Source organism: Physella acuta, unplaced genomic scaffold (genome assembly GCF_028476545.2).
Source record: "Physella acuta isolate Inbredline_101_S28 unplaced genomic scaffold, ASM2847654v3 ptg001599l, whole genome shotgun sequence".
Lineage (NCBI taxonomy): Eukaryota > Metazoa > Mollusca > Gastropoda > Physidae > Physella > Physella acuta.
The window spans coordinates 259,256-270,386 of NW_026733113.1; the positions used below are offsets into that span (position 1 = coordinate 259,256).

General features: G+C 32.5%; 2 protein-coding genes across 2 annotated transcripts; both read left to right on the forward strand.

Moving 5' to 3' along the window:
- The first annotated feature begins 697 nt into the window (after positions 1-697).
- LOC131929119 (synaptosomal-associated protein 29) lies at positions 698-4,919 on the forward strand. The gene is made up of 4 exons (XM_059285324.1): positions 698-1,232; positions 1,551-1,735; positions 1,867-2,054; positions 2,611-4,919. The coding sequence occupies exons 1-4, from the start codon at positions 864-866 to the stop codon at positions 2,772-2,774; spliced, it is 906 nt and encodes a 301-aa protein (XP_059141307.1). The 5' UTR covers positions 698-863; the 3' UTR covers positions 2,775-4,919.
- Positions 4,920-5,632: 713 nt separating this feature from the next.
- Positions 5,633-10,792, forward strand: LOC131929108 (uncharacterized). Its single transcript, XM_059285313.1, has 8 exons — positions 5,633-5,726; positions 6,620-6,777; positions 6,928-7,032; positions 7,167-7,290; positions 7,512-8,440; positions 9,078-9,130; positions 9,335-9,427; positions 9,932-10,792. The coding sequence occupies exons 2-8, from the start codon at positions 6,646-6,648 to the stop codon at positions 10,113-10,115; spliced, it is 1,620 nt and encodes a 539-aa protein (XP_059141296.1). The 5' UTR covers positions 5,633-5,726; positions 6,620-6,645; the 3' UTR covers positions 10,116-10,792.
- The last annotated feature ends 339 nt before the right edge of the window (positions 10,793-11,131 follow it).

Sequence of the window (11,131 nt, forward strand, 5' to 3'; positions counted from 1 at the left end):
GGGGGGGGGGGGGGGGGGTTAGTGCACTCTGAATAGATGCCTGAAAGAAATTATACCTGGAGGTTGGGGTACACGAGCACTACCTTACCCTTTGTATTATAACAACACTGCAGTCGTAGGTATAGAATGAAAACTGGGTCCTGCGTCTAAAAATAGTTCTCTGGTAACAAGTGAATATTATGTTGATATTATCAAAGAAAAGAAATCAATATCAATGATGTTGATTTCTTTTCTTATGAGATCCCTGCAAAGCTCGCGACGGGTACGCTAATCGTTATGATAACTGGCAAAGTTTGTCCGTCTGTAACTTGAATTGTGCAGCTTGTCCGTTTCTGTGCTCAATTAAACTTAATCGTTCATTGTATTCTTGATAATTTAAATATGCTAGGAAAAATATAATCTGTAATTTTCAAACAGTTACGATTAACTAGCGAAGGGGGGGGGGTTGGGGGCAACCAACAAAGTTTTTCCAGGCATCTCTTCGGAGCCCCCCCCCCCCCCCTGTAGAAAGTCTACCGCCCTTCCCCCCGAACGAAATTTATGTAGAGAATAATTATACTTTTAACAGTGTTTCCCCCCCCCCCCCCCCCCGGAAATTTTAATTTTTTTTATAAATAAAAAATAATCGAATTGTAAATAATGAACTGGGAGCTCTCTACATATGGGAAAGCTTATAATTTTACCGGAACTTGACTCTGCGGAGTAGATCTATATTTGTTACATTAGTTAATCCTTAAATTTTACTCTTCTAGACTAGATTTAGTTTAGATCTAGTCTAGCTTTAGTAATTCTTTACACCATTTTCACACTTTATTTACTCTTTACTGCATATTATTATCTTTACACACCAAAAACACTGGCTTATGATGTCTCAATACCACAAATCGTCTAATCCCTTTGAAGACGATGAAGAGGAAGGAGCGAACGACTTTGTCGTTGTTGACAAAAAATCGTCTGGCCAAAATCAGGCATCATCACGCTCAGCTATGACAGGCTCTTCTTCTGGAGCTTATCAAAGAGCAGCTCCACAACAAAATCGTCCGCATAATCCTAATTCTTATTCACCATATTCAACCACATCAAACTATTCAGATGAAGATAATCCGTTTGAAGACAAACGGCAGAATCTTATCAGACAAATTGAAAACTCAGAAAACACTCAACTTGAAAGTACGCAGAGAGCTTTAGCTAGTCTTTATGATTCAGAAGCCATGGGTATTGCAACAGCAGAGGTTTGACCATGTTTATTATTCTAAATACTAGTAAATGGTAGCCTAATTCTGATACTAAATATTTTATTAACAAGGCCCACAAATACATTTATTGATTCAATTCTTGAATTTAAAGTTGAAAACTAGATCCATTTTAATTTCATTTGATACAGATTTTGAATCTCTAGCTTATTTAGGTTCCAAAATATAGCCATCAAGCTATGATCAGTTTAAATATTTCTTTTTTATTACAACTGTAGACTTTAAAACAATTAAAGTTTAAGTAAGAATGTAGTGTAGGCTATATGTTAACATTGACAAATGTTATAATTTTTATAGGAGCTTATAAGACAAGGGGAAACTTTGAACAATATTGAAACTAAAACTGAAGGAATGCAACAAAATTTAAAGACCTCTCAGCGACACTTGAATAATATTAAGAGTGTTTTTGGAGGAATAAAAAACTGGTGGAGTTCTGATAAAAAAGCAGCAGCCAAGCCTGCAGAAGCCGATGCAAACACAAGGTGTGTTTCATTTATTTCTTATTGCTTTTTAATTTTCAAGTTTAATATTTAAAATATTTAATAGCCGTGTCCCTAATTTAGTCAATGATGTAATAATTTTGAAATTACGTTTAAAAAATATATCTTTGCAGGTTACGTACCACAGTTGAAAGTATTGAAAAAACCAAGCCAGATGTAAGTGGCTTCTATAATGATGAAGATGATGAAATAAATGCTAAATTTATGGCTGGAGCACGAAAAACCCAGACCACTGGTCAGTACAGTATGATATCTCCTATTACGAGGTCAGCCAGAGAAGAGGAAGTGGACCAAAATCTTGGTAAACAATTTTTTTACAATCACAATTCTATTTAAATCCATACTGATACTACTTATGATTTCTTTTGAGGCATACAGTTATGATGACAGTCCGTCAGCGAACATGATATACGATTATTTTTTAAATAACTCAGGCCATGACAATCCCAACTTGACATGTTTTGCTTCCCTTTCTTCCTCTTTCTGTGAGATGGCATAGTCAAATAATTGAGCGTTTGACTGCCAACCCAAAAGTCGTGAGTTCAAGTCCCTGGCTAGAATCGTAACACATCCCTAAGTACCTGACTCTTGTTAGGGAAAATTAAGGTGGCTGGGCACTGAAACACTGAACAGGTGAACTCTACTCCACCTGCCCCAATGGACCGTCAGGTTCTAACAGAAACTTGACTTTATTTCCTCTTTCCATTTTCCCTGTGGGTTCCACAATCAGCACCAGTACTATTGTAAAAAATAAAGTTTTCAAAATATGTTACTTCTTAACTAATTACTTATTTGCAACAAGCTGCTTTTTATTCACGACTGATCATGTAATTGAAATAAAATATTATTTATTTCAGCTTTGATGTCTGATGGTATGTCCAGACTGAAAAATCTTGCTATGGGACTAGGAGATGAAATAGAGAGGCAGAATGAACAGCTTGATAGAATAAATATCAAGGTTGATAAAACGGATGAACTGTTAGGCCACCAGAATACACAGATGAGGAAGATTCTGAAATAGTGATCTGAAAACTAGCAACAATCCTTAATTTGATTGTTGAGCTTGTTTGTTAATAGTCTTACCATTTGATACATATTTTGTTTCTATAAACTTACTTTTATTTAGAAAAAAATTTCAGTAATAACAGTATTTTTTTTTAAACATGCTCTTTTAGATTAATTAAATTAGTTGACTAATAAAAATTAAGTCAAAGTTGCAAAGCAGTTGAAGACAAGGTATACAGAGCATAAACAACAGCTGTTCTTGTGAACCTTGTTTTGTGTTCAAAAACTTTTTTTACCCTATACAATTACTTAGTTAATAGAGTAAAAAAAAATTCACTTTAAAAGAAATAACAGGCCATACTTAAATGACAAAGGTTGCTCAATATTTACTTATCATTTTACTTAGAAGTAGAAAAAGTGTAAACTGTAGTTTATCCACTGTGGTCTTAAATTGTTTGGTTTGCTAGGAAATAATTAGAAATATACAATTTTTTTCTAGACAATTATAAATAGAGTAACTATTATTGTTGCATATTTTAAATTTAATTTATTGAAACTTGAATATTTCTACATCATGTTGAAATATAATAATTACATGTTTTTAATATAGTTTCAGTTGGCTTTTATTATAGGAAAAGAAAATTTAAAGATTTTAATGACTTGTTTATTTTAAAATAAGTGAAGTAATCTCGTCATATGTGTAATGTGATGAAAGTTGTTTGTGATATTGATTTCAGCTTCAACTTATTTGAATTTTAGTGGCGAATGTTCATCTTGTACAGTAAATTTAAAACTTGTTTTTGTCTTAATTTTCATCATTAAAACAATGCTGAATGCTTGCTTAAACGAGGGTTTAAAGAATTTTGATTTTTTACAAAAATGTATGTTTTAAAAACCTAATGAGTCCAAAATTATTTCTAAAGTTTTGGGGTTTATTTCAAAGATGTAAATATTTTTTTCTGATGTATATTTTTACAACTGACAGCAGTTAACTGAGGTTTTGGCTTTTAGATAAACATGCACCTTTAACAACTGCTGATAGGAACTTTATGATTGTACTTTTCTGTGTCAACTCTAAAATTTGGCATCAGATATATATATATATAGAGGCTTGTAGTATGAAGTCACATAGCCCACCAAACATCAGGGAGGATCATACCAACCAGTGTGCATTTTAATTTTTTTAATAACTTTTTTTGTATGATGACACAACATAACATTCCTTCTGAGTTTCCTGCAACACATTCAAACTATTTATATATGTTAAAAATAAAACCTCTCTCTCACCCAATTCATTGTTTCTACCATCGATATCACCAGTGTAATATTTACATAGTTACTACCGTACCAATGTTGATTAAAAAGATCCATAGCTGTAGTAATTTAATCAAGCTGTTGAAAATGACATAACTTAATTTTGTGTATAGTATTTCCTTCAAAAACAAAGGTGATGTGCATAATTTAGTGTTAATAGATTGTATTTATTAAAATTCAGTCTGGAACTGTATATAATATTTTTTTAGGTAGATAGTTTTAAAATTCTGTTCCTTTTTATGAGGATATTGCTTATTTTTCTCTATATTATCTGTATTCTAATTTTTGATGATTGATGGATTCAATGAGTTATGGAAATCTGGGAATTTCTTCTATATATTTGGTTACTAGATTTTTAAACAGAAAAGCATCATCGTTTACAAACAACTAGCCAGAGTTTTATTTCTCTTGTTTCTGTTCCTTCATATTAGTTTATTTTAATTACAGTTTCTGAAAAATTAGTAACAATAATTTAAAATCACTTGTCTTTGATGAGTTGTAAGATAGCAAATACTACTATTAACTTGTTTTTCTATTGTAGGAGAATACTTGCAGCCTTTAATGTCAAGCTGTGCAATATTATAACAATAAAACATACATGGACATGATACACCCAATTTAAATGTTTTAAACTAATTTCTTTTTTAATTGCTAGTTTTGTGCTTGAATTGTGCAGCTTGTCTGTTTCTGTGCTCAATTAAACTTAATTGTTCATTGTATTCTTGATAATTTAAATATGCTAGGAAAAATATGATCTGTAAACTTTTTAACAGTTACGATTAACATCCTTTTGCAGGTATCTTATTTAATAAACTCTGCTTAAAATTCCCTTTGTGGAATTTCTTGGTACTGGCTTTCTGATTTCCAATTTTTTTTCTTTTTTAAATGTTTCAATATTTGAATGGAGCTTACCAAAAATATTTGATACAGAATAATTATAATATTTCTACTAATTGAAATTCAGGGTAGCATACATCTTAACTTAGAGCATACAAAAACACTAATCTATAGATAAATACACATGTACATAATATTAAACATAAAAATTACTCCCCAAATAAAAGAAATAAGCTACAAAAGCAGAAAAATAACATTGTGGTGAACATAATATCTTTAAAGAATAGCCTAACTTAAAAGTGTAAAATAATGAAGTAAGAGATCTGTAGAAAATAGTCAATACTAATACTATTTATTAATTTAATAACTGAATTGACACATTTGAAAATTACTACAGACACTGAGTATACTAATCTAGTCTATAGTTTGTGGTTAGATTGTCTAATATACTAAGTGGAATCAACCTATTTTTATCTTTTAAAAATTATTTTCGATTGGCCTATCTAATATTTTATTTGATAATCGCGAAAATTCCATATTATACAATATTACGTGTCTGCTTTTTCTCTGCTAGGCCCCTATATATTTTATTTAAATTAATTTCGTAGTGTTTTAAAAACTGATTAGAGTTTTTATATTTTCGATAATTTTGCTTTTTTAGGTCTAAGCAACCTGACCCGGAAATTATTCAAAGCAAAAATAAAATAACGACAAAAGCGGTTACTTTGAAATTATTACTGTCTTCTAGAATTTAGAAATTTATATCTCCATATTATCTTAAAAAAATAGATTAATAATTAATATAATCTCGATCTAGGTAATTGGTCTACATTTAAAATTTAGGATATATTCTTCTCCATAGTAGACTATTAGATCTAGTATCTTATTTAGATCTAGATCTAGATCGACGATCGTTTTGTTTTAGTGTTTTAGCATTAGTTTTACTAGATCTAGATATAGTTTAGGTACGTAAAATCGCCCGCGACTAGTAATGTGAAAAACAGGTGACTCCTTAAATTTAATACTTATTTCGAGGAGGGTGTAGTGTAGATCTATGTTTTGAAAAATGCTTTCTTGTTTCATTTATGTACCTGTTTTTAAACAATTGAATTAAAACTTTTCAGTAATAAATATTAAATAAAGAGATATTAGCGATGTTTCCAACAGATGCAACCATGCTCATTTTCTAGCAGCCATCTTATTTAAGTTTTATTTTCATAAACTTATAACGCGAGATTCAGGGGGAAGCCACTCTATTTTACAGATGACAGCTTTTTATATAATATTATATAGCAAATCCTGCTCGCCAACATTGCTGTTTAAAGTTAATTTCTTGCCTATATTGATATATTTATTTAGCCATTGATTTAGGTTTATTATTCATTTATCTATAATATTTGACAAAAATATATCACAATATAGGCCTACTTCTATTAAAGCCTTGACAATCAGGTAACTTTTTCGTACATTACTAGCCGCGGGCGATTTTTACGTACCTAAAAGATCTTTCAATAAGCATTAGAATGAACCTTCAAAATAATTTTTAACATTTATACCTAAAAAATTATGAGATAAGGAAATGTTTACAAAAACACTACTATTATAGAAATAAAATGGACATAAACTTAAAGAACCAAATTATTAAAAATCTAACAAAAGCACATCATTTAGCTGCACATATACTTAAATTCTTAAACTATTAAATTACAGTGTACTGAAAATAGTCAATAGAAAGTATGGACTCTCCACCATCACTACATGTGGATATTTTTGACGAGGCCTCACCCATGGAGGGTACCTTTTGTGTCCAGGTTTCTGATGACAAGTTTCAAGAAGATGTACGCTCTGAGACAGACAAGGCGCTTGGGGTTTGTACTGTAGTAGATATTTCCTTTCAAGTTATCATTTCAAAACTAATTTAATTAAGATAATACAATTCTCTACTTTTCTAATGTTTTGTTTGGCTTGCATTCTCAAAGTTTTTTTGTTTCTAAAATTCTAATGTAATATTTTACTAGGATTTGTGTTCTTTCTTGGACAAAAATCCAGAAGTATATGCAAATATACTGAGAAAGAGGAAACAAGAAGAGAAGGAAAGTAGTGGGCTGTTCTCTTATGTAAAGGTATTTGCCTTCATAAAAGTGTTTGTAGCTAATAGAGAACTTTGTTTAGTTACAGTTTTATTTGTGAAATTTTAAAACTTAACATGTAACATTACAATGAGCTTGTGACAACATTTAAAAAAACCTTTTTACAGAGTAAAATGCTGAGTGTGATGCAAGGAGAACAATACCTACAATATTTAATCAGTGATGCTGACTGCATGCAGCAGACAGTTGAACTTAAGGTGGGCATGTGCAAGACATTCCAGTACTCCCAAGGTAAATTTTATGCTACAGATTCTATTTTTGTTACTCTAGGCATTCTAACAAGTTTATTGTTATTTTTGTCACGCTTCTGGTGAATTGGATGTCTGTATGTTAGTAATATTGTTTACATATTCTATTTTGTCATTCTTAAACTTTTTGTTTGTAACATATTAAAGAATGTTATTGTTTAGAAAATTCTGTTTGTCCCTGACTCTTGTTTTCCATATCAACAGATCTGAAAGGTAATGTCACTAGGCACTCAGCTAGGTTGGCTGCTAAGAGACAAGCAGAGGTTTCAGTTGTTGACCCAGTCAACCCAACTAACGGCTCACTCTCTGAATGCTTGCCCGCGTCTTCCAAGAAACATAAGAATAAAGACACCAATGTCAGACTAGACCACAGTGATGTAGGGCAAAAGGAAGATGATGATATGTTATCAGTCACGGAAGTTAGACGGAAGGATGATGATAATTGTATATCAAAGGACTGTGATGGTAGACTAAATGTAAACGTCAAAAAAGTCAGAGCCACTAGAAATAAAACAACCAAGTTGAGGGCTGAAGCTGACACAACTCAGGATGAAAGTGCAGGAGAAAATGGGTATAAAAAGAGCAATAACAATTCTTCCATTGTTGGGGAAGCAGGAAATCTTACAGACCTGGTCCAGCTAGATGGGCTGAGTCCAGCAGACGACTCAACTGCTCCACCCCTGCCCCCTCCTTTACCTTCACACGCTTTCAGTACTCTAGCGCCCACAACTCCATTGGTATCCCAGTCTTTGTCTAAAAAATCAGCCTTATCCAACAGTAAAAAATCTGAGTCAATCACGAACACACCAAAAAAAGCCCAAGTAAAAACATTGAAAAGTAGTTCGACTAGTGATCGTCAGAGTTCAGGAAATCGTTCAGTTCCAGTGAATAGAGAAAATGGGGTGAGGTGTGGCAGCTCTCATAGCTTATCTCGAGCCAGAGCTGATTCCACTGAGAATTTGTCTCCCTCAAACTCTACCCACACTGTTTATTCCCCTGAGAATTTATCTCCCTCAAACTCTACCCACAACGTTCCTGTAACAAAACCTGTCAGGACTTTGTCCCAATCAAAGTCAGCTGAAAACTTGTCCCAGTCAAGATCGGCTGAAAATGTGTCCACACTGGATGGGCAGGTATGTGTTTTTTTCCTCCCTTGTTTGCGTTTGTATCTTCCACTGGCTTGCAGTGGACTAGTGAAAAGAGTCATTTTTTCAAACCATCATCCCTGTTATTTCTTCAAACCATCATCCCTGTCATTTCTTCAAACCATCAGACATTTCTTCAGACCATCATCCCTGTTGGGATATGGGCCATTAAACACCATTCTCCATAGTCCTCTGTCTTGAACCATCTTTTCTAGATGTTACCAGGTGTAAACAAATCTGCTGCTAGCATCAAGTTCACATTGCCATGTTGGTCAGCCTTTCTTTTAGAGCCTGTCTTTTGATGCTTTTATTGGTTAATTTCACAACTAGCCAGAACTCTCAGTGTCCTATACATACTTATATTTGTTGTCACATGGTATTGTATCACTGCCTTACATATCATATCCACTAGTCATGTCTGCATGTTCATGTGTTGTATTTCAGATAAAATTGGTTGTTCTTAATCCAGCTAAACCTAACCATTTATCTGAGTAGCATATTCTTCCCTCCAGCACAAAACCAGGGTTTTTATTATACTCATTCTTGATTTAAGTTAGATTTCAAATATCTTTTCTAAGTCCGATTGTTATAGTTATAGCTGGTTGATATGTTAATTTTCTTTCAGTTTCTGACCCCAATGTTTACATCACAAATGTTCAGGAATCACAAGAGGTCACTGTAAGTAAATGCTATAAATGTCAACATTATTTGTTGAAATAGTTAATAACAGTCTACATACAAATACAGACTGAGTAGAAACTCTAGTGTACAACTATTTATTTCTTATTTTATTGTACAATACTACTTACAAATACAAATTGGTTGAGTAAAATTACTATAAGTGTACATGAGTGTATATGTTGAGGTGTTGTGTTGTTGTAGGTCGACCACCTCAACTGGGTCTTTAGACAACATTCACTCTGAACTGACTTCATCCAATCCAATCACAAGACTCAAGGCCACCCAGATCGCAAGGTCAGGCAATAAATTACTTTTTTTAAATGTTTTTCAAATTTCCTATGCATGTAGCGAAGTGTATGACTGGTTTTGTCATAAATATAGTTTAGTAAAGATAATGAGTGTTTAAAAATAAAATGTGAAGTATTTATCTTCAAAAATATAAATAAATTTTAAATTGTTAAAATATTAGAGATCACATACTCAGTTATTGCTTGTATGATCAGTCTGACAACACTGGTGCTAATTTGGATTAGTAGGCTGAAAAAGTTAAAATTTGATACAAATGCAGGAACTCAAGCTTTAAATAAAACTAAACCTAATTACAAACAAACTTTTTCCACAATTTATTCGGACATTTAGTATAGAATCAAAGTATATACATGTCTTTATATGTTATTGTTTTTGTGCTACACTTTAACCCCATCAAAACAAGCAGTTACTAGGATGCTCTATTTACTCTTGTAAACTGTTACATGGCTGTGTTTAAATCCAGTGAAGACTTTCTCTTGTTTTGTCCAGATCCCCTGGTGGAACGCCTGTCAGGTCCAAGTCTAGCACCATGCCATCAGAACCTCTACATAGAGCCTTGTACACAGCCATGAGATCCAAGTTCCAAAATGTCAACACCCCCAGCCCCAAAAGTGATCGCTCATCTGTCAGCAGTAACAACAACTCCACCTTCAACTCCACATTTTCACCCTAATACTAGCGACGCACTGCGTCAATCTCATTTGAAATTACATGTTTTTTAATTCAATGTTTACAGTACTATTTTTAAAAGTATATATAGATATATGACAATATTTACAAGTTTTTAACACATATTCTGAATGATTAGGGGTCAACCATTTATGACGTCCATAAACATTTTTATTAACCACCTTCCTCTGTCAACATTGGATATCAACCCCCCAATGTGGACTTTAAAAAATTATATAAGTTTCCTAAAAACTTTTTATCCATTACTCTAATTGAATAAAATATTCGGTCTTAGGTACTAATTTTTTAAATATTGATAGGCTAACTTTCACTTATCTACATGTTGACCTGTAGAATTTGTTTCTAAAACAGCAATGTTGATCAAATGTACACATTTTGTACAGAGGTTTTTTTTTTTTTTTTTTTAAAAACATATAGTTATATTCCTGTTAAATTTAACAAGTGTAAGCCATTCTCCTCTCCCCCTCCCCCCCCCCCTCCCACTGTATGGATATCATAAATGGATGTTTCAAAATTAATGTTTGTAACACTACGCTGCTGTTTCCCAATGTGAAATATGTTGAACTTGTCTGAGTGCTGGCAAGCCTTTGAAAAAGCAGCTATTTTCTTTGTTTTTTTACACCATTGAAAATATTGTTTTGCTAGTCTTGTATTATAAGTAATGACTTCATATAATTAAACTGTTTTTATTAATTTAAATCATTTTTTTTTTAAATTCTACTTTTAATTTTGCAAAGTCTGGTAGTTTGGCCATACAAGTTCTGTAATCTTGGTTCACTTCATTTTATTTTGTGATTACTTCCCTTAGTAGAGTTTTACATCTAGGATTTATATTTGGTTAGATTTGTTATCTGTTGCTCTAACTTTGGTTTAGTTTTAGTCACAGCAGGCAGTAAAATAAACATTACTGGGTAGTGATTCATTCAAACCTCAATAACGGGTGGGGGGGGGGGTATTTTTTCCTTTCACCGGGTAAGTCTACTGTCCTGCTAGAATTTA